Below are 27,847 nucleotides of genomic sequence, written 5' to 3' on the forward strand. Positions count from 1 at the left end.
GAGTCCATGTAGATCTAGGTCGGGGGAATAACAGGATCAAGAGAACCGTCGACATTGATCGATAACGCAAGAATGTGATCTCTCCTCCCCGATTTTTTTGTATGCAGAAAGTCTTTTTATCATATCCAAAGCAAATAAATTTCATGCAGGCTTAAAGAAAGTGCTTTTTAGCTTTTGGAAAGCCGAACTGGTGAACATGGTTTCCCCGTCTCTCTCGCGCAGTAGACTTTCCACGACCTGTTTCTTTATGACGTCATGGACTTTTCCACTCGACGCCGGCTAGCCCGACCTACTCAGCGGAATGCCCGAATGCAGTCGAGTTTGGGTGGTGTTTTACAATGGTACGCAAAAAGTATGCAACATACATTAATAAAATTTGAAGACAATAAAGGGAAAAGGTTGTCAACCAACGTTGTGAAAAAGAAATCCAAAATTCCACCAAATCTGGTGTAGCAGAGTGCTCAAACTTCGGACACGAACAGCACCATAACCAAGTAACCTACGAGTTTTCTTTTTCGCAAGTGATTAGTTTGACCTCTTTTCTCATTGGCTGCCAAGTTTCGCTTTCATCCATTGAGAAACAAGCCCGTACGAGTGAATGAAAATATGGCACTGTGAGAAAATGGGTCCGGTAAAACAAGCCCGCAGCGCCTATACGGGAGTCCCCAATTTCTGTCACACTCATCGGCGCTGCGTGGGCCTTGCTATGTTATATACTTCGTGACTTTGTTCCCGGTTACCGGGTCTGTATACACTCCCTGAAACCCTCCCCACAAAATCTTCACGTTTAGAGATAGAGCCTACATGGCAAATGTTCAATAGGAACGGGAAGGCAATTTCCAAAGAGACAGGGTTGGGTTGATTTAAATCAGTTGATTTTTAAAATTTAAATCAACTTGATTTTTAAAATAAAAATCAATGATTTAAATCACTTTTTTAAAAATTTATTTTTATTCAGTTTTTACATATTTCAACATTCAGAATTCCTTTCCTTTGTTTCATAAAACAGATAGAAGGTTTAGTAGACTAGATTGTATATAATTATGCTTAAAAGTCTGCTTTCCCCCTTGTCACAGTAGAATAATACAGTATTCAATTTACTTTGTTTTTCCATATATAATTGAAATCAGAGCTGGGTTGATTTAAATCAGTTGATTTTTTAAATTTTAATCAACTTGATCTTTTAAATAAAACTCAGTGATTTAAATCACTTTTTAAAAAATGTATTCTGTTTTTACATATTTAAACATTCAGAATTCCGTTCCTTGGTTTTATTAAACAGATATAAGGTTTAGTAGACAAATATAATCATGCTTAAAAGTCTGCTTTCCCCGCTGTCACTGTAAAATAATACAGTATCCAATTTACTTTTTTTTTCATAATTGAAAACCAGGGTTGGGTTGATTTAAATCGGGTCGATTTAAATCAGTTGATTTAAAAAAAATTTTAAAACTCAGTGATTTAAATCACTTTTAAAAAATGTATTGTTTTTACATCTTTAAACATTCAGAATTCCTTTCCTTGGTTTTATAAAACAGATATATAAGGTAAATAGTAGACTAAAATTGCTTAAAAGTCTGCTTTCCCCCCCCTGTCACTGTAAGTAGTAAAATAATACAGTATTCAATTTACTTTTTTTTCATAATTGAAATTAGCATTTTCTTTTTCTTTTTAGACAAACTAGACACAAGCGCACACACACACACATACTGTAATAAAATGCAAGTTTATCTATGCATAATTACCCCCTTCCCCCTTCCTTTTAGACTGACATTTTCTTCATTTTTTGTCTGTAGCCATAATTCACTGATAGCAGATTAAGGCTTTCTTTTGCAGTTGCTTAAATTAATCATTAGTTAAAATAAAGACAATGCATTTTGCACTAAAAGAACCTACTTTTAGCCACCAAAAATCCCCAACTGTGTCGACATTTTAAAAAAAATTTTAAAAATCTGATTTAAATTTTAAAAATCGATTTTTAAAATTTTAATTTAAAAAATTTAAAAAATCACCAACCCTGCAAAGAGAGTAAGAGAGCGCCCATAACACTAAAAATAGAAGGCTATAAAGGATAGAGCGTCACTTTCATCATCGATTAACTGATTAACACACTCCCTCGGTATTCATGGGCGAAAACACACGTTTCCAGGCGCGCTCGCTGTACACCAACAGTGGCAACAGTAAGGGTAAGGGAGTGTATACAGACCCGGGAACAAAGTCACAAAGTATACAGACCCGGTAGGGGAACTCTTTTGTGATTTCGGAAAGTTTCAGCGCCCTCTTGGCTCAGGGTAAAACTAGGTTCTTCTAGATCTATGGCCTAGGTCTAGATCTAGAATATCTAGAGATCTAGAGTAATATTACTGGTTCGGTCAAAATAAGGACGAAAACTGGCACGACGACTTTAAAACTTTATATCTCCGAAGTGGCTAGCCGTACTTAAGTATGGCTAGACTGAGAGTCTAGCCGTACTTAACTGCCAGTCTAGCCGTACTTAGATCTAGGTTTGGCCCAATCGACTCAATCCTGTTAAGTACACAGGTCTCATGAGATCTAGATCTAGTTATTATTCAGTTTCAAATACATGCAAGTCAGTAAGGCACCTTTTGGTTTTGTCTGAAATACAAATACTTTAGGCATTGCAAACTAAAATTTTCATTTACAATTCAGCCATCAATATTAAGTACGGCTAGACTGCCAGTCTAGCCGTACTTATCTTAGGCCCTATTTACATTAGAAAACAGGAGGTTTAAAATACATGCACTGTCATTAAGGAACCTGGTTTTGTCTCAAATACAAATACTTTAGGTACTGCACACTAAAAATGTATATTTACAATTCAGTAGGCCTATTTTTTGTAAATGGTCAGTCTAGCCATCATATTAAGAATAAGTACGGCTAGACTGTAAGTCTAGCCGTACTTAAGTACGGCTAGACTGTGAGTCTAGCCGTACTTAAGTACGGCTAGACTGCCAGTCTAGCCGTCATTAAGTACGGCTAGCCTCTTCCTTATATCTCCTATCTGCCTTGCCCTAGAGACAAACCGAAACCAGCTACAGGAAGTCATGTGATTGGATGACCCCAGGAATGACCTGTTACAGCTTGTTCTCATGTTTGAGGCCCTTACTGGGTGCAAAAGTGACGCCCGATTTATTTACGAGTTCGGTCGCATTTTTTTGGTCTTCTCATGGATTCGGGCAGTATTTTGACATTCGGTCATTTTCAATTATTATCACATTTGTTTCTTTGCAAGCTTAATAACATGATTTTTAATGTTTGTTATCAATCAACACTTGGACACAATGATAGTTTGTCTAAAGTGGTATTCACCATTTATAGCTATTTTAATGAGTATGTATCTGACCCACTCTACTATGTAGTATCTGACTCTACTACACTGGCGTCTGGCTCACTCAACTACACTGGATCTGACTCGGCTACACTTGATATCCGACTGTATTACACACTGGTATGTCTGACTCTATTACACTGGTGTCTGACTGAGTTAATATGCTGTATCTGACTACTATTATTTAAATTTTATGCACAAATTCTTTATTCTTTGTTATATAACCATTGGCTTTATATTATCTTATATGTGCCCGAAGGATGAGAAACTACGGATTTTATGTTACAATCCGGGCACCCCCCCTTTGGGCAAAAACGGCGAGACTAAACGGCAAATTCTCTTTCATCTTTGACAGGGCCTCATATGCAAATAACTCTCCAGCCTTCAGAGTCTACCAAAACGTAGAATCTAGGTCACAGGCTCCTTCATCCACAACCAATGTTAACTCTTCCGGGGAAAGAGCTTCACGCTGTTTTGCTCAGTTGATGAAGAAAAAGCTGTCATAAGGACTATTTTTAGCAAAATATCGCCGTAACTGTTGTTTCAACGAAAGTAAGGGAGGTTGCTTTAAGTTTGAGTGCCACTCTTTTGGGGCTAGATTTGAAAACAAAGTTTTAAACGATCCTTTTGTACTGTAGTGCCCGACAGCAAAAAAAAAACCTGCTGCCCGAACCGGTACGATTACTCTAGATATCTAAATCTAAATTACTAAATGAAGATTGCGGATGTCTTTTCGATGAACGATCGTTTTTCCCCCGTTTTAGAGTTGGAGGAATCACAATTTGAAGAAAAGAACAATGTCATAAATTTAAATCGAGCAGTCACCCTCTCTCTCTCTCCCTCTGTCTCTGTGTATCGCTTGCATTCTCTTTTTCTTTGTTTGTCTCTCTGTCTTTCTTTCTCCTCTCCTATTTCCCACTCTATCTTTCTCTCGTTCCCTCCTGCCAACTGTGTCATACATTTTGCTAACACTTCTCCTTCTGCTCTCTTCTCTCTCTCTCTCTCTCACTCATTCACACACACACTACCGGGTCTGGGCGCTGAAACTTTCCGAAATCGCAAAGGAGTTCCCCTACTGGCCCTGTATACTTCGTGACTGGGTCTGTATACACTTCGCAACAGTAAACACTGAGTGACCCCGGCAGCCTGCCCGGAATGTCCAACGTAATCAGTTGCTGATAAGATTCGAATCTCAGCACAGACACAGAACATTATTGCTAGATCTAGAATCTAGATCTAGATCTAGATTCTAGATCTAAATCTAGATTCTAGATCTAGATTCTAGATTTAGTTGCCATACGGGTGTGTTCTGCAGCTAAAATTAAGGCAGTTAAACCCTCAAATCAGTGCATCTGTGTGAAGATGTAGAAGTAAAAATTTACCGATCGTTCTGTCTAACTCACAATAGTAATAGGGAGCCTCACGGAATAGTACAACAGATGGAAATCTATCACATGTATCGACCAGTCAGTCAATCCCTCAGCAGCAACACCATAAAGATCCCAATATGGACGTAAAGAACCTGTCAGATTCCTGTGGCCTTTAGTGTTAACCAGAAATTTGAAAAATTATGATATACCAAGATAACAATTTATGAATAAGAAAGGTTGATAAATCGGCACAATAGCTATAAACAATACCAAATGCCCAATTTTCCATCAACGAGAGCATAAAATTTATTCGTGAAGCTAAGAATTACATGATAAATTATAGTTAGAAATGTAGATCTAATTCTATTGCCAACTCGGCATTATTTGCAATTCTTTCCGGTAAAACATCTTTTTTGTTTGGAAATTATTTTAAAGTCCAGTGTGATACTTCCCTTTTGGCACAAGAGAGCGATAGTAAACAGACCGGACCGAAAATGTGATCGTGATGGACTTGGAATCCAAGATCTAGAAACTGCTAGAAAAAAACCCGACCTAAAATAGATCTAGATTCTAGTTCTAGATCGAGATCTGTTGAGATTTGTACCAGTCGGATACTACAGTTGTTCGAAGTTCAACTTATACGTCTGCATCTGTTCAAAGCCTCTTTGAATTTGACTTCACTTGTGAGATCTTGGACTTGGGCGGCAATACAACAATTCTTGGACTTCGTCGACTGCTTTTTTAGGTTAGGCCTTGTCTAGAATCTATATTCTAGATCTAAATCTAGATCTAGTAGATCAAGAATCGGTAAGATTGAAGAATACCGGACCAGTGGACTGACTTTGCCTATGTCTCAACCTTAGGAATTCATAATTTTCCCGTTTTTAATTTATTAAATAGTCCAGGAGAAAGTGGCTATTCTCAATCTCACCCACCCGGAAGTTCTCGCAAGATCTACTCCTCCCCTCTTTTCTCTCTCTCTGTCTCTTTCTGAATACTGTCTATCGGTGCGGACGATCAAATTGACCAAAACAAAGTTAAAAAATGATGTTAAAACACAAAAGTAAAAGTAAATTAATTTGGACTTGGTTGTGCCAAAGATGCTACGGCTATTTAACTTTTCGAATCGAGCCGAACTACGCGGGTCGCCATTTTGTTTTGCCCGGAAGTTCTCGCGCTACTCCTCTCTCTCTTTCTCTCTCTCTCTCTCCACTGCCCACAGACAAAATTGTAGGCTTTTAGTAGGCTACAGTTGTAATGGAACGTTTGTTCACGGCACAGAATTCTACAATTTTTCTGTTATCACAGTGTAGAATTCTGTGGTTTTAGTTTGAACGCAAAATTTGTTGGCCTAGATCTAGGCTATAACGGTGAACGCGCACCGGGTGAGAATAGCCAAAAGACTCGCCTGCACTATTCTCACCCCGGGTGAGAATAGAGGTGGCCTTTTTAATATGGCCATCTCTATTCTCACCCCGGGTGAGAATAGTGAAGGCGAGTCTTTTGGCTATTCTCACCCGGTGCGTGTTCACCGTTATAGCCTAGATCTAGGCCAACCAATTTTGCTTTCACCCTAAACTAAACCACAAAATTCTGCACTGTGATAACAGAAAAATTGTAGAATTCTGTGCCGTGAACAAACGTTCCATTACTACTAAAAGCGTACAATTTTGTCTGTGGGCAGTGGAGAGAGAGAGAGAGAGAGGAGTAACGCAAGAACTTCCGGGCAAAACAAAATGGCGACCCGCGTAGTTCGGCTCGATTCAAAAAGTTAAATAGCCGTAGCATCTTTGTAGACGACCAAATTAATTTACTTGTTGTGTTTTAACATAATTTTTTAACTTTGTTTTGGTCAATTTGATCGTTCACACCGATAGACAGTATTCAGAAAGAGAGAAGAGGGGAGGAGTAGATCTTGCGAGAACTTCCGGGCAAAACAAAATGGCGACCCCCGTAGTTCGGCTCGATTCGAAAAGTGAAATAGCCATAGCATCTTTGTAGTCGATAAAATTTGCTTACTTTTGTGCTAAAACGTAATCTTTTCTTTGCCTTTATCCATTTGATCATCCACATCGATAGAAAGTATTCCGAAATTAGGAAAAACAGGTCTTGTTTCACACTGGGTGAGAGTAGCCTACAGTGGCAAGTCTCACCCGGGGTGAAAGGTCGATCGTATTTCTATTCTCACCCCGGGTGAGAATAGCCACTTCCTTTTAATATAATCTCTCAATGGAGAATCTCGGACCGGTAGATCTATTCATTAAAATTTTGTCAGGGGGGAGACCCCTCTGAACCCCCCCTCCCCCCTCCTCCACTTCAACCACCCGCCCCACCTACCCCACTTTCTCGCGCAATAATGTACGAGTGGTCCGGTATTCTTCAATCTTCCCCTAGAATCTAGAGATCTAGAGTAAAGATAGTAGAGACCTAGATCTAGATTTAGATAGACTAGAGCTGGTTGGCACTGAACTCAACGACATAGATTAGATCTATAAAAAGTATTTTATGAAATATAATTCTGCGTGTACGAACGAGTGTGTAGTGTGTACTAGTGTAGTGTAGTTACAGTAGTCTCCGCCTAAGATCCCACTGCTTACGATCCCGGTTCGCTTAAAAGATCCCGCTGTTTTAAGAAAACAGAATTTTTACTACACAAAAGTCACCTCTAAGATCCCGCTCTGATTCACTCTGTCTGAAGGTCTACATTCGGCTAAGATCCCGCATTTCAGATCATAATTTGCGGAACAAAAACCCGGGCGGGCACAGCCGATCAAACAAGATTGAAAAGTTGAGATCAATAAACTGTCCGTCGCGTCAAAGATCAGCCACTATCTTGAATGTGATCACATACACGACATTGTAAAACTGGATGAAGCGATACAATGTTTGCCCCCGACGGGATCACACCGGGGTGTGAACTGACCGACGCGTTTGTTTTCCCCACGCATCGCACTCACACCTGAACTCTCCCCCTAAACTTACATCACTCGCTGGGTGGATAGGGCCTACATGTTCGTTCCAGGCGGGATCACATCGAACCGTGAACTCTTCCCTGACCATTGCAGTAGGCGTTAATTGCAGCAGTTGTCATTAAGCCCGAATTTGCTAGACAGACTGAATTTTAATTGGTGTGTTCACAATGCAATGGTGTGTAACGACAAAGACGTTTGGGGAGGGATGGGGACTCGGTCAGAGATGGAAAGCTATTTAATTTTCGACAGGTAAAGGGGAGGGGCAACTGAATAAGCGTTGATCTTGAGACTCATGATAGGACAATAAGTGAAAATGGCTCCCCTCATGGCACTATGCACTGTGATAGGCCATCAAGGTTAACCACTCTTTGCTCGCCATATATGTCATAAACCCACCAAGGGGTCAGGTCAGTTCATTTTAGGGTGGAGGGAGACCATTTTACCGATTTTAAGCCTTAACATGGGTCCCCATAGATTCTTCCCTGGGATCGTCGGTTAAGATCCCGGTTCGCCTAAGATCCCGCATTTCTTTGCTCCCGAGCACCGGGATCTTAGGCGGAGACTACTGAATATTGTAAAAGCAAGTGGCTATTCTCCTGCGTCGCGCTGGTAAATAGATTGGAAGCTATTCTCCGGCGTCATAACTTGGCCTAGTAAGTCTACCTTTCATTATTTTATCTATGGTAATTGTCTAACATAACTTACATTTATTTCCATCGTCCATTTGCTTTCTTAAATTTTAAATGCTTCTAACTGTTTATTTAAACGAACAAAATTGATTTTGTGCCTAAAATCCTGTCTAGTCATATAATATATCTCTAGTATAGCTTGCTGTTTAACTTTTTCTTGTTATTGTAATTTTCAATCAATTTAACTGGTATTTCGCGACTTCAGTGCTTTCTTGTTGTATCTCCATTTTTGTATTAGTGAAAACGTGACTCCTTTTTTTATGCTCACTTTTTGTTATTATAATAAATGAACTCATGTCAATAGTTGTGAATACGTTTCTTCTAGACCGAGAACCTAACATAATTCTAAATAGGAGGAATTGGGGCAGTTGTGTCTGAAAACCTATCGTCTGTATCAATGATTGTTCAATGGCAGGGTTGGTGATTTTTTGGGATTTTAAAAATAAAAATTAAAAATATCGATTTTAAAAATTAAATCAGATTTTTAAAAATTTAAATCGGATTTTTTTTATTAAAAAAAAATTTCGACACAGTTTGGGATTTTTGGTTGCTAAAAGTATGTTCTTTTAGTGCAAAATGCATTGTCTTTATTTTAACTAATGATTAATTTAAGCAACTGCAATTTTAGAAAGCCTTAATCTGCTATATCAGTGAATTATGGCTACAGACAAAAAATGAAGAAAATGTCAGTTTAAAAGGAAGGGGGGGGGGGGGGGGGGGGGGAAATAATTATGCATAGAGATAAACTTACATTTTATTACAGTGTGTGTGTGTATTAGCGCGCGCTTGTGTTTGTCTAAAAAGAAAAAGAAAATTATGCTAATTTCAATTATGAAAAAAAAGTAAATTAAATACTGTATTATTTTACTACTTACAGTGACAGGGGGGAAAGCAGACTTTTAAGCAATTTTAGTCTACTAAACCTTATATCTGTTTTATAAAACCAAGGAAAGGAATTCTGAATTTAAAGATGTAAAAATGTATACCTTTTTTTAAAGTGATTTAAATCACTGAGTTTTTAAAATCAAGTTGATTTAAATCAACCCAACCCTGGTTTTCAATTATGAAAAAAAAGTAAATTGAGAACTGTATTATTTTACAGTGACACTGTTTTTATAAAACCAAGGAAAGGAATTCCGAATGTTTGAAGATGTAAAAACAGAATACATTTTTAAAAAGTGATTTAAATCACTGAGTTTTATTTTTAAAATCAAGTTGATTTAAGTTTTAAAAAAATCAACTGATTTAAATCAACCCAAACCTGGTTTTCAATTATGAAAAAAAAGTAAATTGAGAACTGTATTATTTTACAGTGACAGTGGGGAAAGCAGACTTTTAAGCATGATATATTAGTCTACTAAACCTTATATATATATCTGTTTAATAAAACCAAGGAAAGGAATTCTGAATGTTTAAATATGTAAAAACTGAATACATTTAAAAAAAAGTGATTTAAATCACTGATTTTTAAAAAAAAATCAAGCTGATTAAAATATTAAAAAATCAACTGATTTAAATCAACCCAGCTCTGATGTCAATTATGGAAAAAAAGTAAATTGAATACTGTATTATTTTACAGTGAAAGGGGGGAAAGCAGAATTTTAAGCATGATTATATTAGTCTACTAAACCTTATATCTGTTTTATGAGACCAAGGAAAGGAATTCTGAATGTTGAAATGTGTAAAAACTGAATAAAAATAAATTTAAAAAAAAGTGATTTAAATCACTGATTTTTATTTTAAAAATCAAGTTGATTTAAATAAAAAAAATCAACTGATTTAAATCAACCTGATTTAAATCAACCCAACCTTGTTCAATGGAAGTGGCACGAAATGGTGAAGTTGGTGGAATTTTTTTCCAAGACAAACAGATGAGAGAGCAGGTATTTGCAAATCTGCGCGGACAAATTATTAGTAATAGACCGGTGACGCGACGCCGGAGAATAGCCACTTGCATAATTATAAAACGAGATTCTAGATCTAGTCTAATAGAAAGTCTAAAGAAAGACATGAAGCTACACTACAGCGAGCACGCCAGCACTCACCTCTGTGATTCGCCCAAATATAGATGATGTATTTCCGCCGTCTATTTTTGTTGTCTTCCGGGGTTTCCTCTTACACTCTTGGGTTTCTCTCGCGACAACTCGCCAGTAACTGTTGACAAAAGATCTCGCCGAGTTTTTTTTTTAGCTATTCTCTGGCGTCGCGCCAATCAATAGATCTAATCTAGAAGACTAGATCAGAAGCTATTCTCCGGCGCCGCGCCGGTAAACAGTCGAACAGCTATTGATCCGTGTGACATCAAGGCTTAGAGTTAGAGGCGCCTTCCTTTCGCCAACCCTTTCCATCTCTCTCTCTCTCTCTGTTCTCACATGTTCCCTCTCTTTCACACACACACTATAGCAAACACGAGGTTTTGTGTACAGCCTTGAGCAAGTAATGTATAAAGAGAAGTCATAAGTAGTGCCTGAAATGCCTGCATATTATGAGCTGTGTTTAAAAAAAAGACAGATTCTTTCAAATGCACTGGTGTGTCATTTCGATTATTTACCACAAAGTTGTCTTGCTGTGTAGAGCCTAGCATACAGCAACTTTTGACTCCATAGACTAGCCACGGCGTCACTTTTTGCCCGATTCTGTTACTTTTAGTTCGCGTGACTCAGCAGCCCGCCGGAGCTCCCCGGCTCGGGGTCTCGGGGTTAATGAGCCCTGAAGCGACTTTGCCAGTGTCGGTTAGGAAGTTAGCATTTTTGACTATGTTTAAAACGATATTTATAACTTCTTCCCCATCTCACATGGCAAACCATTACGCGGATGTACTAAAAGCTCAATGTCTTGAGATTTATTCTGCGTTAGAATGGTTAATTTCTGTGCCTTAGTTTTTGTTCTAGACAAGTGTTTGTAGAGTACCCAATTTGTCCCATTTTAGTTACAAACTTATGAATAAATGATTGTTAATTTTTAAAAGGCACGACAGATCTCTCCAAAATCAGTGTTAAACTGACTACGAATATCATGTCTTTTACCATGAGAAATCTTGAATCTGCACGAGTAGAAACTGTCAAGTTGTAAGAGAAGAAAGATGCACATCTGCATTTTTTAACTAAAGATGATCAGCGTAAGCTCTGATTTTACTATTAAACAAGAGAAAGTTACTCTGCGTTTGTTCATAAATCATGCTGTGTCTGTGGCAGCCTGCATACAACTAAAAAGATGTAATAAAGAATCTAAGCAATTAAAAAACGCACAAAACCGTGTAAATACATGGGTAGAGATAAACTTCTTGTATGGAATAAAAATAATGACAGCTAACACATTCATTCTTAGTTTTTGTGTCGGAAATATGCGCGGACACAATTATGAATGTAAAGAAATCAGTCACATTGTGAGTTATTGCAAATGGTCATGGAAACGAAAAATAAAGCTGGAAAAGTCTGGTGCTGATTCAGTGTCCCTGGAAAGCTAGAAAAATTATTCTTATAACCCAATTACAAGAAGTCATCCCTATTATTCAGTCAACTTACAAAACCTAGACTTAGCGTTTTAAGAAAAGTAAGGAATTTCTGGAGTGTAACAGATGATGTTCGTGTATTAGATCTACATTGAAGATGTATTCTAGCACTAAAATTGATTTGTACTTTTCATAGAGAAACTTTATGGTGACTTTTATAAACTTTCGAGAAAATATGCGAATATTCACGATTATATTAGACACATAAAGTTGTATTTGGAGGAATTACTTCATAGCGAATTGTGTGCCCGATGGATAAAGTTGCAAAATTACAGCTTAGATACCATCTTTTCTGAGTATCTGCACCAATGCTATGTCGTTCATGTTCCAAAAGTTCGACAGATTTTGACAAGGCCGTTTTTTATATTGATTTTTTTTCATTCACGCTAGTCCAAAAAAAATTACAATTTAGCATTGCCGAATCCAGCGCGTCTAACGAAATAACCAGACAAGTTACAACGTCCGTTCTTTTTTGAGTCTCAAGAGCAGAAATGCATGCTTTGGGAGCACTAAATGAGAATTACCATAAATACAAGGAAACACCTTAAATTGTACGTTGAAAAGTACCAAAAATTAAGTCGGCCCAGACCCCCGTGACCCCGACGTGATAAGGTGCCCGGCGGGGAACCCCCGGCGGCAACTAAAATTCCACTGCCGGTGCGCCGTGTAGCGCATAATTCAGTACGAAGATCTACGTCAAGACTAGCTTGTCATTGTAATACTGAATTACTGAGGGGAAAAAAGACTGAGGTGTTTGTATCTGCGACGTTCAAGGCCCGGACCGCTAGTGCCCTCCCCCTCCCCGACACACACACAGTTACACGTGTGCAGGCCGCCCATCCGACTCCGACACACGCCAGAGTAGGCATGTGCGCGTGCCAACAACGCATGTGTTGGTATGAAAAAAAAGGCCGCTGATTGGTCGCATGCAATCGGCTAAGTGAATAATGGTTTACGATGCTGTTGCAATGGATGGTTTCCCTGGAATAGATAAAGTTCGTTCTGGGAGAAAAATGAGCGAAGCAACGCCTGCAGGGGCTGTTCATCCTGGAAGTGACCTCGTTGAATCCGAGCTCGCTGATTTAAGTGCTAGTTGTATCCGGGTTATTTTCATTTATTTTAAAGAAGAAAAAAAAAACGGTTATCTATCTCATCTCGTTGAATCAGAGTTTTCGTTGAATCCGAGCTCGTTGAATCCGAGTTCCACTGTAGAAAGTAGAAAACACTGATTATTCTCACCTGGAGTGAGGATAAGGATATTATTAGAATGGATAGCCTTCTATTCTCACCCCGGGTGAGAATAATGACAGCCTGGTAATCTCACCTGTTTTTTCCACCTTTTTTATTTTGTTTCGGACATCCTCCGTCTTTTTATTAGGCCTACCCTGATTATTAAGGTTTATCCGCCTGGCATCGCCAGATATCTGGTGGTCGGACTGAGAACCCTGCGATATGGAGAGGATTGCTCGTTTCCACTCTCAGTTTTACCGGGAAGTTGACAGGATGCTGGCCATCTTTTCGATATCCTACAGTTTGTTGATCAATGAACTTTACGTGTAACAGCCACCAGGATGCCCATATTTTAATGTCATAGGACCCGGCCCCTGCTGTCACTGAGTGATCCAGGTGACAAAGCTCGCCTCCCTCTCTCACTTGGCTTCCTTTCTCACTCCTCTGAGTGCGCGAGGCGACTAAAATCGCCAACGGGTCAAGGCACTGCATGCCTTTGTGGATTCTGTTAGGGATAAAATGTTTATTGTGTTGTAAACAAATCCAATTCTGACATGCTTAAACTAGATCTAGATCTATTACAAACATTATTTCATTAAACAGCTTTCAATTTAGGCTCTTGTTTTTAAAAACATACGACTCTGGCAAGTGAATTCCTTTCTGAATTGAAAAATATACACTTGTCTAGGGTTTTTGGTGAAGGTATGATCGAAGGGTTCTCAGTCCAACCACCAGATATCTGGAGACGCTTGGTGGAAAAACGCGTGTGAGAATAATAATTAGGGTAGGCCTAATAAAAAGACGGAGAATGCCCGAATCAAAATAAAAAGGGCGGAAACGAAAAAAACCTTGTGAGAATACTAGGCTGTCGTTACTGAGAATAATATCCATTTTATCCTCACCCCAGGTGAGAATAATCACAGTGTTTTAGCAAGAGGTGGGTTTCAGTTTCTGGGGGACTTGCCCCTTTGACCTAATGAAAGTATGGGGAATTTCATAGGGCCTGAATTTTTCCAAAATTTGCTGTTTTTTTGCATTTAGGTTTGATACCTCTCACTTGCTGCACATCAAACATCATATTCGGCACCTGTCAAGTAATTATTTAGAACAAGAAGTAATCATCGGTGGAGCCAAAACTCACTCTCCACAGTTATCGTTGAGGCCAAACTGGATTATCCCATTATTGTTAAATGATAAAATGATTGTCATGTAAGCAACACACTTGCTTACGAAGTTGTACTTCTAGATCATAAGGCTAATGAGAGCAGGCCACTGATACCAGTCTACTTCTACTAAAATGTTACTTTGACTTTGAGAAGATGATAGAATTTGGATAATTGGTACTTATAAGATAATAATTAATTTAAATTTATATGTTGAAAACTGTACAACAGTGCCACAGTGTCATAATATTAGACCTCGTATGATCATTTTGATAGTTATAAAATAGGCCTATTATATAATTTGTTTGTAGGACGATACATTGCCATTAAAAAAAATAACTTCATAGTCCTACTCACTGAAGTCTCGCTATCTCATTTCTTGAACTTAAAATGTTCAAAAATATTCAGATTAAGATACACTAGAAACTGAAAAAACTGAAAACTGCTGGTGATCGGCTTGATTTCAATTTCATACGAAAAATACCAGTTTGGTCCCATAATTGTGTGAATTTCAGGACACAATATAATACATTCCAAGTGTAGCAGATAGCTTTCTACTTCTTCTAAGCCGTGATTGTACACCTTATTGACAAGACAGAGTAAAAAAAAAGAATTGTTTTTGGGATCAGGAAATAGGTGTACTAGTGTCCCCAGTTCATCATAGGTGTGTGTTGTGGAAGGGGGGGGGGGCATTCAGTCGCAAGCTTTGGAGAGAAATGAGTCCCGTGAGTCAGAACATTTGTCTTTACAGTACAGTGTTGTCCGCCTAATAGCAATCCCCCTGGGAAGCAAGCCTTGGTTGCTCTTAGTATTCTTAGGCTGAGGTTGCTGCTAACAAAATTTTCCAAAGGGGGTAATCTGCAATATTTACAATCTGCTCAACATTTCCCTCCCCCCTTTTCACACACACACCCACAAACGTACTACATACCCAGCAGAAGTCTTAATATCAAGATACAGTGATGTTAGAAAGTGTAAATTGTAGACACAAGCAGAGTAGTGGCTGTGGTTCCACCTGAGTTCAAGTGAACAGATTCTCGATCATAGACTGGTAATGACTTAAATGTTGAGCACGGTAGCTAAGACTCCTCTCTCCCCACCCCTAGCCTGGAGACTCTTGAAGGGAGACAGTTCTAGGCGAGAGAATGTGAACTGAGCCCCTGAACTCTATGAACTTTTAGTTTATTTTTCTGGCTGGAGAAGGTGTTGTAGTTCTAGAGAGAATGGGTGCACATGTACGTTGAAATTTTAGGCATCAGTATATTGTTTCTGAATCATCCCCCCCAAAAATTTGTCAATTTATAACAACACGGGGTGCTGTCAAAGAATCAGGTTGGTGTTTAAGGCTGTTATTTAAGGAAAATTCTGTTACAAGCTTAGGTTGATGTGAGGCAGAGGTTACTCTTATATCTGGGCTGCTGTTCAGTGGACACTGTTGTATTTCAAATGACATTCTCCCCTAATACCTAGGAGATAGTAAGAATATAGTAAGTAATGCCTCTCTGAAAGTGCAAAGGTGTGAAATCTGTCTTTTGGATCAGTTGTGGTGGAAGTGTCTTGTTATTTCTATTATAGATGGCTGATGTGATTTTCTTTTTTAAGATTTCAAGTTCACTCTGCTTCTTCAAGCCCTAACAAAAAGTAAACATTGTACGTTCTCAAAATGCTGAGAGGTATCTTCTATGGCTTCTTGTTACTGTCAGAACATTTCTTGGCATATAGGAACGTTTTAATGGATATCTTCTATAAATTCAAGAAATCAAAAAGCATTCAATTTTTTTTTTCCAATAATATTATTTTTCGTAAACCTTTTTTTCACAGCACATAGTGCCAAAAGTTCAACTTAACACATCAGAACAGACTGTGCAAGTGCCAATACAAGCTTCTATAAATAGTGTTCTTTGGTTGAGTGTTACGGATCTTCACAGTCATCACCATGTCTGACGGAAACGAAGCTCCGAATCCCAGACCTGCAAAAGACCTGAAAGGCCTTCTCAGATTTTGTATGGAAGCAACACGTCGAGAAGATGCACAAGGTTCAGAGATTATTGAGCCTATGACTGAGGATGTAAGTCATTAAATCCCCTTTTTTTATTGCTACTTAAGATCGTTGTGCTTCATAAGACAATCTGCATTTTTATTGCTGATAGTTCTTATTATAAATTTATGTCAAGTATGGCATTTAATTGGAAGTAAAAATTCTGTGCTCAAAAGAATTTCTAATCCTATAATACCTTTTGATGCTTGTGTCTGATGTCTTAAGTGTTAAATCACAGCTTTGATGTAACATGTCTCTGACCTCAGTAGTAAATTTTAGTGACCGTATCCTCATCCTGAAGAATGTATCATCAAGTCTGGACTATGTTTCTGTCTGTTAGAAGGTCTGAACAGTTCTGTCATGTAAAGGTTTAGTGACTTCATGTAGAATTTCATGCTGTTTATTCAGCCTTTATGTTATGGGGGGAGATATAGGATTCTGTCAGCTCATGTTTTATTCTTTAGTTTCATTTTCTCCTTTCTTCAGTTTGATTCCCTTTGTACTTCTTCCTTTTTTTTAGACTAGACTATTTTTATTTTGTTAAAATTAATCATTCGTTTAGCTGGTGATTGTATTTTCATCTAAAACTAGGGATGTGAGAAAAAACAACAATAGACTTAACACATTGACTTTTTCTTGTCAGCATTAAAAAAACAACAACCTTACATTCTTTTTTCTAAAGCGGAAGAAATGGCTTGAAGAGGCCTTTATTCAGATGTCAGTCAGCCCTGTGGAAAGAATGTCCATATGTGTGTCAGTGATTGAGAATGCAGAAATTGACACTGAAGAAGGCACTGAACAACAGATTAAGGCACTCGATGAACTGCAAGACTGGGCTGAGGATGTGGACATTGCTGGAGGTACAGTCTATTATGTCACAAGCGCCAAAGTCTTTTTTTTTTTTTTTAAAGTTTTGAGTTTTGAGAAAAGCAAGGAAATAACAAAACAGAACAAAACTATATCTTAAGATGCTTCTTGGCGTCTTTATTTGAATAACTTACTTTGGGTGGAAACCCCCAGACATTGATTTGGGTAATTGTGGAATTAGGTTGACACCAATCACCAGTTGGGTAATACGATTTATATTTTCTTTCTTTTTGTTCTTTCATTCTGTTGAAGTTTGCGGATTTATAGAATTGTTAATGTTACATTTTGTTCCTGCTTGAAACATTTACAAAGTTTGTGAAGTTCAATTTAATTTATTGATGCAACTGCTGAGGAGCAAACTAATCTGATGCCTTTTTATAGACAATTCATCAGCAACATTATATCAAACTTATATGCTGTCTTTTAGGGTTTTTTGCTGAGGTTTATACTTTTGCAAAAATTCCTTAATTGAATTTTTTTGCTAACCCCCCCCCCCCCCCCCCCCCAGTTGTGTACCTTAAGCCTTTTGCTCGCAGTGTGTGCAAATTTATGGTGACATCTCTGTTGGCATGTGAAACTTTTTTACAATGTGATGTTTAGAAGGGCAGTAAACTTGCACTAAAGCAAATGAAAGTTACCGTTTGAAGTATTTTCATTTCTGCTGCTTGTGACTTTTACTGCTAGTTGTGTGTTTGTTCCTACCTCTTGTGACTCAACATAATTATCTTTTCTTTTCATGTAAGATTTATTTTTTCCTTTTGTTCTCAACAGACTTTATAAAAATAAATGGATTGCGAATAGTACCGGGCCTTCTTGCAAGTGAAGTCAGTGACTTAAGGTGGAATTGTCTGGAACTGTTGGCTAATCTGTCTCAAAACAATCCCACTGGGCAGACTGCTGTCCTCAGCCTACACCTCATGCCTGCCATCCTTCTGATGATTGACACTGATCCAAACCCCACGGTTAGGGTGAAGGCTCTCTATGCATTGTCTTGTAAGTCACTGACATGTCCCTTTTTAATTAGGATTTGAGTTTGAACTTAGAAATGACCTCTTGATCCTAACAAACCAGAGCCACGCAAAATATGACCATCCCCCGCCAGGGCAGTTCTACTGACTGAAGGGTCTTTAGGCCATTCCCAAAGGGGGAGATTAACATGTTCTAATGCACAGTAGAATTGTAAATGGGCTGATTTATCAATGTCTTGCTCTTACTGTGCTGGAACAACACATGGGAAACTGCTGCTTTTTCTTTCCTCATCCTTACTAACGTCATTTTCCTCTACTTCTCTTGAGTGTTTGTCACTCTCTTGTGAACTGCCACTTCCAGGGTGCCTTGATAGTCGAAGCAGACTTTGGGCTGTTGAGGCTAAAGAGGTAAGCAGAGTAAGCCTGATTCCCCGTTTGGACTTTTTTGTGTAGCGTAAAACGGCCTCGCGGGCACTGGCGGCCTTCCGAGCGCATGGTATCAGGGTAATTCAGATAGCTGTTTCCTTGCTCTTTCGCTATAAAACACCAAGTGCTGAACACCTTGTAAAAGTTCAGCTTTTCCTCATTTCAATGGTGTAAGTTGTTTATGTCCGATTATCATGGGTCTCAACTCAGAATTTTTAAAAAGGAGGAACTTTCCACGTGATCGCAACAGAAGCCCATTTTCACGAGACACCCACTATTATTATACTGTGGGACCCTAGAATGTTGAAATAAAAACCATCAATTTATCAAAGCAAGGTTATTTCATACCAGTTTGAGGGTTTGGAAGATAATTTCAAGTAAGAGTCACTTACCAAATATTTACAATCTTGATTACGTACAGAAAGCGGAGGCCCACTGTGGTCTTGTGCGAGTTATTTATATTTTATCTTCATAATATTCGCCTGCATATATAAACTATATGAAAATGAATTTTGTTTTGAGCCTGGGAAAAGGCCTAGAACCAGAATATCGACTGTTATGAACCAGTCTTGGTGTAATGATTCATATAATAAACGTGAAAGACAAAATTAATGCTCAAACTCAAAGTAGAGTAATAACTTGAATAGCTCAAGTAAACCTATTCAGTGTGAGATGTGTAAAAACTGTGGGAGGGCAAGATGCAGTGACGCTGAAAATATGCGAATCTTGAACAAAAAGCTAAAATATACTTTTTATAGAGACATAATTTACTCTCACCCATCCAATGAAACGTGAACACTTAGGCCCCTGCCCTAAGTTCATTAACACGCTTACAACAAGTAGTTATGGCGGATCCCGATTATACACAAGGCATGCACTAACGCGCACTTTACTTTGCAGAGAGCTGTAGTAGTAATCAAAATTCTAAATATTAAAATTTGCTTCCATTTTCTTTTTCTTTCCTCTGGTGTTGCGTCCAGCCCTCCCCCCATCCCCGAGTGTATCTTTAAAAAAAAAAAAAATCTCCCCCCATTCCTGAGTCCTGTACTTCACAGCGCTCAGAACACGAGCAGGTTCATTGACCGGTCACAATGACGAGCCCGACAAGACGCTTGTATAACTTTCTTTTCTTTTTTTTTTTGCCCCCCACAAGCGACAGCACAGTGACGAACATTATTTTCATGGCGAATGTTACAAATGTTGCGTATTTACACTTTTACAGACAAATTTCTGAGATCTTGATTTTCCGGTCGAGCCTCGGTGTCACATACAATTCCACTTGCCGCCATAGCCACCTGTTCGCGTGAAATGTACTCTCAGACCGGGCAAAGCCGAATTAATATCACAATCGCGACCGACAAAAATGAACTTAAAGACGTTATCGGATTTGGTTTTCAAATAATATTCGAGATCTTTTATGTATTTTCCCGCGTTTCGGTGATTTTTTTCAAATTCCCGAGGCCTGGCAGTCACTCTGCTTCCAGCAACTCTCTTTCTGATATACCCGCTGTCGCGGTAGCAGAGTTTAGCGGAGGAAATGGCGGTAGTGGAAATCCGCTACATAGCGGAATATTGAGACTCATGGATTATTAGGAGCTGGAGAATTGCCGTGGAAAGCGAAGCCCCTGGTGGTCAGCCAGTTAAAAAATTGAGACGCGTACATTCAAATGCTTCGCGGAAAGATAGATGATTAAGTACTGTCTTTTCATTGGCAGAGAACTGTAGAGCTTTGGACAGGCTTTCGCGTGGTATATTTTTGGCCTTTGGCGTTTAACTAGAGAGCCTTGAAAAACATTGTCAAAGTTTTCAAAGATCATTTTTTACACGAAATATGTAAAATACAGGCTCAAAAAAGGATCCAATAGAAAGATCAGTTTATTTTCTATTAGAATAAAGTAGTCGGCTTGGAATTATTTTCACATCTTTCCTTCCGCGAAACTCGGAAAGCATGTGACCCCCCCACACGGGGAGCATTCAGAATACTACAGTACGGGGCCGACTCGTTCGCTACGGGGGGGTCGGTGGGTTGCCGGCCGGGTCAACCCTTGGTGTTTTTGTCGAAATAACGACAGATCATCATGTTTGAGGCGATAAAATACTGATTTGTAGTGATCTTACAGTCTTACAGTCTTGAAAAAATAAGTCTCCATATCTATGTTATAGGGATTGTACTCTGTTAATGTGGAGATGGTTGGTGCATTTGGTACTCTTTTATAATTTGTCAAAGATGAGGTTGCAGCCAGTGAGTAACTTTAACAAATTTTATCAAATTTTAAACAGCTATCATTTGCTTAAAAACTGACTGAGAGGTTAAAGAATGGTATCAAAATTCTCAGGAGATATAGGCCTTTCATATGGAACAGATAGATTTGGCATACAGCTACTTTGAAAGTAAATTTAGTTTCTGGTACCTACTCTGTTGACATCAACCCCTTGGCGCTCATATGACCTTATGCAGTTGCGAGCACTGTAATACCTTACTAAAACAACAAACAAAATATGACCCGTGTTATATATACACTGTGGCTTCTTCCATCGTCTTTCCACTTAAGTGGTAGCCCTCGCTTTGCTGAGTTTTCCCTGAGAATGACTTGGATTTTGTGTTCATAATTTGCCTTGAACAAACGAAGCATTCTATGACTTTAAGTTCTTGCACGATCATGAATATATAATCTTGTAATTGTTTTAAGAGCAAAGGAAAGTAGATTTATAGGTTAAATGCTGATCTATACTTGTATTCATGTGTGATTTTTCTGACTTTTTGTTCTTCCATCTTTGCAAGTGACTTCTCTCACTTTTTTTGTAGTCTCGGGTGTGACCCCTTTTCTGCTCTTATTTGATTTTATAACTGGATTTTTTAATACATTATTTGTTGATCTCCGTTAGTCTTCAATTTCAGGTTTGATTGTTCATTTGCTTTGAAAATACAAATGTTGACCCATGAAGGGATCACCCCTTTCTGAACTGATCAGTCACACCTGTTTTTCGAATACCCAAACCCACCTGGTCTCAAGTAGCAACTCTGTCTTTTCTCACAATGCCAGGTAAACCAATTACAGAAGAAATTGTCCCAAACAACCACCCGTTGTCAAGTAGAAAATGGTGTCTTAGACAGCTGGAAATCTTGGTCAGTGTATTATAATTTTTAAAAAACACTTTGGGGTCACTTGGCCAGGCTAGAGAAGTCTATTGCAGTCACTCTCCTGGCTGGGTGACCAGATGGGGTATTTTGTAGTGTTGGCTGTGTGACTACAAAGTGTTACGGCAGAATGGGAAGTGGTCATTTGTACTAGTGATTGTCTTAGACATAATAGCAGGTTCGACTGTTGTTCCACTCTCTGCATGCCATGAGGCTGAAAGGCATGAGCAGTAAGACAGCCAGATACAAGACGAGGCTTTCAACTCTAGGGTCTTCAAAATATTATTTGAAGGTCGATTTAATATTATTTCCGTGAATTTTACGATGGTGCTCTGTTTGAAATAATGCTGTACCTGGTCTTTGGGTTCAGGTTTGGTGAGGAGCAACACGGAGGCACAAGGCAGGCTCAAAGCTCTCGACGGCCTCAGTGTTCTTGTGAGGGCACTCAGCAGTGAGGAAGAGAAGATTCGCATCAAAGCAACTTTCTTGATATCTTCCATGTGCGGCCACGATCCTTCTTTTAAAGGTATGCTGTTGTTTTACTCAAAGCAACTTTCTTGATATCTTCCATGTGTGGCCACGATCCTTCTTTTAAAAGTATGTTGTTGTTTTACTCCTGAAAAAGCTCTTCAGCACCAAGGACGACCTTTGATTTGTAGAACTGTTCTTCGCTAAAATATGTTTTTAACATATTCTTTACATTAAGACTGAAATTGTTAGAATGTGAATGGAACTATATTTTTGTGCTTAAATCATAGGTGGTCAGCATGGTGCTTTTTCTTTTTCTGTTTCTCTATTTTGCTACTTTTCTAGCTTTTTGTTGAGTCAGGCTAAAAAAGATGTGACTGAATCTTGGCTTTAGTCATAGATAGCAGACTGATCAGATAATATTCCGTTGCCCAGTCTCTATATCTGAATGGTTTTTCGAACTTATCAATAAAACCACGAAAGAATTTGAGAGGAAAATACGGTCTGGCACGCTTATATTATAGCGAACATGCACATTGTGAAACATTGGCATAGTAAACTCATTTTTAGGTTTTTAGGTCCTGAATTATTTCTAATACAGTCGAGCATGGGTTACTCACACGTTTGGGATTGACAAATGTATTTGACACATACATAATTCAGATTAACCAATAATGAAAACTTTAATGGATATCAGTCTGGGAATGGCAAATTGTACTAGCTAAACGTGATTTTTAGTTTTCCGTGTTCGTGTTATGTGTGCCTAACGATACATGTTTATTCTGTGTATTCAAAACACGCACATAAGTAAATTCGTACATGACAAAAAGATTTCTGCATCCCACTGATTTTGTTAAGTGCGTTCGAGATTGTAGCTGCATCTGTAATTTTTATTTGTGTAACCACATGATGTAATGGTTTATGACATTATTGACTGGCCATGTCTTTTGATTGTAAGACAGTCTTTGTGTTTGATGTTCAGATTACAGGTGTTTTTTTTTACATCTTGCTTTGGGAAACTTGATATAATGAATTTATAAATATGTTCCCTAACTAGCCCCCATCCCTTGTACACACTCATGCATGCACACATACATACACACTCAAACAAACACACACACACACACACACACACACACACACACACACACACACACACACACACACACACAGTCTTTCCCACTCAAATAATTTATTTCTCTTATAAAGTGTCTTAGTCATATTTAACCCATAATATTTGAAACTGCCAGAGGCTGAATTACTTGAGAATACGCCAAATTGTTGTATTACTTGTTGTCTCAACTCTGAATACATTGTTGGACCTGTAATTCCACTGAAAAAGTGTCTTTTTATAACAACCCAGAGCGTTGGCAATAAGTCAAGTACACTTTGGGGATTCCTTTTAGCTTTTATCCCTGCCGCTGTGAATCTACACTGTACACTTTTTTTCAAAGGTGGAATAGGAAACTAATGGCTCAATTCTGGAGTTTCTTATAATGATTTACATCCTACATTGTTATCAATTTTCAAGTTCAAATTTTCGAAAGCCTGTGTCTGTCATATTTTAAAGAGTTTTGAATGACATTAATGACTGCCAATATCTTTTGATTGTAAGACAGTCTTTGTGTTTGAAGTTCAGATGACACGTTTTTGTTTTGTTTTTTGCATCCTGTTTTGAGTTCTGAAGAGTGTTTTTTTAGCTAAAAAGTTACACAAAGGTTGGCGCCTCCACATTTAATTGAGATGTTGAGATAATTTTTTTTGTTTTGTTTTGTTTTGTTTTTCTGCAATTCAGACGCCCTATTGGAAAAAGGAGCTGTGGAGCAACTGGTATATCTTTTAAAGACGGAGGGTCACTCCATGATTCACGAGCACCTGATGTCAGCTCTGCTGGCTATTGTCACCAACCACAAGGCTGCACAAGAGAGATGTTTGAGAGAGGACATGGATGTCAGGTCATTTCTCTGTGAGCGATTAAGGCTTCTCTCTGATAAAGAGGAATTTCAGGTGAGTGTGTTGGTTTTGGTTTATTTAAATTAAGCTTTCATTTCCTTCCTGCTGTCTGCCCCTTTCTTTGCAAAAACATGTTCATAACTTTTTAGTAATGTTTCTACGTAAAGATGGCTGACGTGCCTTTCTTCCCTGCTACCTTTCAGTCATTCCTTACTTCCTTCTTTTTGATAGTAAGGGCATGTGTGTCACGACGTGGTGGAATGAGGCGCTCTTTACTTTTTGGGCGTATGGAGTTATAAATATCATCAAAAAACCTGTTCGTTTATTTTATATTTGGCCCCCAAAAAAGTACCTATCTATCTTGAATAGAAGTCGAGATTTTTGTGATTGAAGGAGGTGGGGTTACCTGGTTTTAGATGTAGAATGAGCGAGAAAATGGCCGCCAAAGTTTGGTAACTTCAATAGCTTGAGAGTCCTTGAAAACTGAAAATGTACATACCTTGTGCCTTTAATCAACATTTTTCAGTAAAATTCACTTGGAAATGTGTTTTTTGGGCCGGAAAACAAAAATTCTATAAAAATTGACAAACTGGCGGAAAAATGCCTGTTTCTTTGATTTCATTATTTTGATGAGCGTCTGATTTCACCACAATGCCTCACATATTATTGTAGTCTCCTCCGAGAGTTATTCTTCAAGTTTGCTAACTGGAAAGGCTTAGGTCAGTTAAAGCAATACCCGAGATATTTTGATTATATTAGCAGAACTGTAAAGGGCAGTTGCTGTAAAATCTTGGTTCAAGTAAAAGAAATTTGCTTTGAAGTCCTTTTCAGCTATATACTGTAGAATAAGAAAATGGAAACGTGTTGTCTTCTTTTTTGTGTTTCAATAAACTAGTGAATCTGTACCGGTAACCAGATCTATATTAGCTTCTACTGATACTAATCTTTGATTATCACTAAGTTCAAAGTACCTACCCATCCATCATTATTGTAACATTTTGTTGTTCCTGAATCCCTTTCCAGTTTATGTTTTAGGAGGCGAAAATGAGTCTTCATCTTCATATATAATACTAAACTTTTGTTTTGCTATTTAAAAAGAAGACACACACACACAAAAGAAAAGAAACACTGTGATCTTTGATGTTAATAGCGGTCTCCAAAAATTCTGAAAATGAGTAAATTTTATTGATTATAAATGCCCCATTTCTCAAAAAGTACATTGTATTAAACATATATATATGGCAAGGAGAATTATCATCAGCGCTGGCTATAAATTCCAAGGAAATCAATTGTGCCAAATTTCAAAGGTGTACTGTGCTGTCTAGCAGAGAAACAATTTATTTGAAGAGTTTGTTTAAATGGTTAGCTCAAAGGGCTATTCAGACAAAATGGAGGTCAGTCATTGTTAAATGGAAATGATACAGAGATTGAATTTTTACATATCAAAGAATCCAGTCTCAAATTTAGTTGAAAAATGAAATGGCTTCAGGGAGGTTTCAACAGTTGGGGAATTACCATTTCTCATACTGTACAATATTGAAGTTAAGCTTCATATTCATCATGACTGTGAGGCATTTTTGTTGGGTTTTTTTTTACCTAAGGGGGAAGGGGGAGGGGAGTTATACACTACAGTGAAGTCTACTTTTAATGAACTAATATGAATTCTTTCTCAAGGGGAAACATTGCTTTTGTCCTTTTTCCCCCCATTTTATGTGATTAATATTTGAAATATTAATGGTGTTGATAAATTGGGCATGGTTTTGCTTATTCTAACTTATTCATGAAATTCATAGTGAAAATGCTGTTTATAATAGTTTTGATAAGAGTAGCGCGAAAATACACTAGCATCTCCATGAAGGCTTGTCTTGATCAGTGACCTTATTTACATTGGATGAACATTACATGCAACAGATAATATTTGATTCAGTGCTAAAGTGTAATAGAATTATTCTGATTGTCATCCTGTTTTGTTGAAAAGATTTGATGGTTTCTTTTCAGGAGGAAAGAGAGCATGCTGACAAACTGTTACAAGTTTTGAACTCACCAACCGAGACCCCATCTTCATCCAGTGAAAACCGAAGCATGAGTCTAATGCTGGCATAATTGTGAATGCATGGGTCGAAATTTGAAAGTGTTAATGCTTTCGTGTAACTTTTGTGTCATGTTACATGTATCAACTTGAATTGTTTTGGCTCTCCAGCAAAGTCTTTTTCTTGTCTAAACTATCAGTTGCTCACCACTCTAGTATGTATTTCCTTATCTAATGCGCCATGAATCTACTAATGCCTCTTTATATCTTTGTGTAAGAAATTGTAGCTGAATTTGATTTAGCTATGTTTTCAGTTTAGAGAGTTTGCTCAAATAGTGAAGAAAAAAAATAATTGAGAATTCGAAGAAAGATTAAAGTTCAGATTGACAGTTTTGTTGGATGTGACGTTAATTGTATACATGTCAGATATGGGGCTTTGATACTGATGATGATCTAATTCTAATGTAATACTGTCAGCATCAAACTGGTTAGGCCCTAGAGTCAAATTTTCTTTGCTGTTTCAGAGAAAGCTAGATCTGACAGGTGTGAACATTTTAGATCAATAATTGTACCTAGATGTCCATTCTATATGTGTAATGTTACAAGCTATGTAAAGATGAGTATCTGTTTTAGTTTTGTTGCGTGAGAGAGACGGGGGGAGTGAGGTAGAAAGAGAGAGAGAAAGACAGGAGAAGTGAGGGAGAAATGGAGAGAGAAAGGTTTCTCCCCTTGCACCAACAGGCTTCTTACTGTATTTCTGTCGCTAGGCATAGCTTACCCACATGATGAGTTCTGTATTTGTCAAAGGTTGCTTGTAGTATGGTCTATTTTAAACATGTTTGAAGATGTGCTCTTTTCTCCTCAATGACTACTCCTGTCCGTGAATCCTCAGGGGAAGACACTCAAAGGCCCAGGTTTGCTTGTGGAATATTGCAACGACAGTTTGGTCAGCCAGATTTTGATAGCACAGACCTGCAGGCAGAACATTAACTTGATGACTCTTTACTGCCTGGTTACCATTCTGTTCTTCCAGGTGTGCCTATTCTTTTGCCTTAGTTTTTATAAAGGTTTGCAATTTATAGGTGTGGCAAAGTTTATTAATTAAAAAATTTTTTTGGGCCCCAAGATTCATGCTCTTCTGTTGCAATTTCAATTATTGGTTGAACACATCAGGGATGCTTGGCATTGTCGTTTGCTATCATATTCATTATTGTACAAGGGTTGGATTTGTTTTGCCTTAAATGGATGCTATCTTTGTTTTTAATTTGACAGCACAGTTGGGCTTGCCATGTTGTTTTCGGCTCATCATCAAATATAATGATATGGTTTTTATACCGAAATGTCTGTGTTTGCTTACTTGTTTTAGTATGTTCTCTTAGTTTTAGTGTGAGTTTTACAGCACTCACAACACAATAAGGGCATAATATAAGTGCAGAAGATACAAAGCTTCACAAGAGAGTAACAAACAGATAGAGAAAAGAAGGAGATGAGAAAAGGATGATAGATGTTTGATAGGAAAGAAGAAGCAAACCACACCAGAGCACCCATTATGTCTATGCCATGAAAAAAGAAATGAGGAGAGGTGTGGGAGAAGTTTGTGTTTTGTGAGTGAAAAATGGAATAGCCGTATTCGGGACGACTATGCAAATCTCTTATCATCACAAAAGTTTGTTAT

The 27,847-nt window shown here is 38.1% G+C and overlaps 2 protein-coding genes across 7 annotated transcripts in view; one reads left to right on the forward strand and one right to left on the reverse strand.

Moving 5' to 3' along the window:
* Positions 1 to 5,057, reverse strand: part of LOC101862064 — a 28,250-nt gene extending 23,193 nt beyond the window's left edge. The window contains exon 1 of one of the 3 annotated variants that reach the window (XM_035972124.1): positions 4,774 to 5,057. The gene's annotated coding sequence lies outside the window, so the exon portion shown is untranslated. Of the gene's footprint in view, positions 1 to 4,731 lie in introns of all 3 variants that reach the window. The other 2 variants (XM_005107186.3, XM_035972123.1) reach the window with 2 other exon arrangements.
* Positions 5,058 to 5,158: 101 nt separating this feature from the next.
* Positions 5,159 to 27,512, forward strand: LOC101862298 (hsp70-binding protein 1). 4 transcript variants are annotated; one of them, XM_035972125.1, is made up of 8 exons: positions 5,159 to 5,464; positions 8,233 to 8,344; positions 16,106 to 16,352; positions 17,005 to 17,182; positions 17,961 to 18,182; positions 22,093 to 22,248; positions 23,986 to 24,197; positions 26,142 to 27,512. In XM_035972125.1, exons 3-8 carry the CDS (start codon positions 16,221 to 16,223, stop codon positions 26,244 to 26,246), a joined length of 1,005 nt encoding a protein of 334 aa, XP_035828018.1. In that variant the 5' UTR covers positions 5,159 to 5,464; positions 8,233 to 8,344; positions 16,106 to 16,220; the 3' UTR covers positions 26,247 to 27,512. The 4 variants fall into 4 exon arrangements, with proteins under 4 accessions (XP_035828018.1, XP_035828019.1, XP_005107244.1 ...); XM_035972126.1 differs by having other exon boundaries at positions 8,247 to 8,344; XM_005107187.3 differs by lacking the exon at positions 8,233 to 8,344.
* The last annotated feature ends 335 nt before the right edge of the window (positions 27,513 to 27,847 follow it).

Source organism: Aplysia californica, unplaced genomic scaffold, assembly GCF_000002075.1.
Source record: "Aplysia californica isolate F4 #8 unplaced genomic scaffold, AplCal3.0 scaffold00584, whole genome shotgun sequence".
Taxonomy (NCBI): Eukaryota; Metazoa; Mollusca; class Gastropoda; order Aplysiida; family Aplysiidae; genus Aplysia; species Aplysia californica.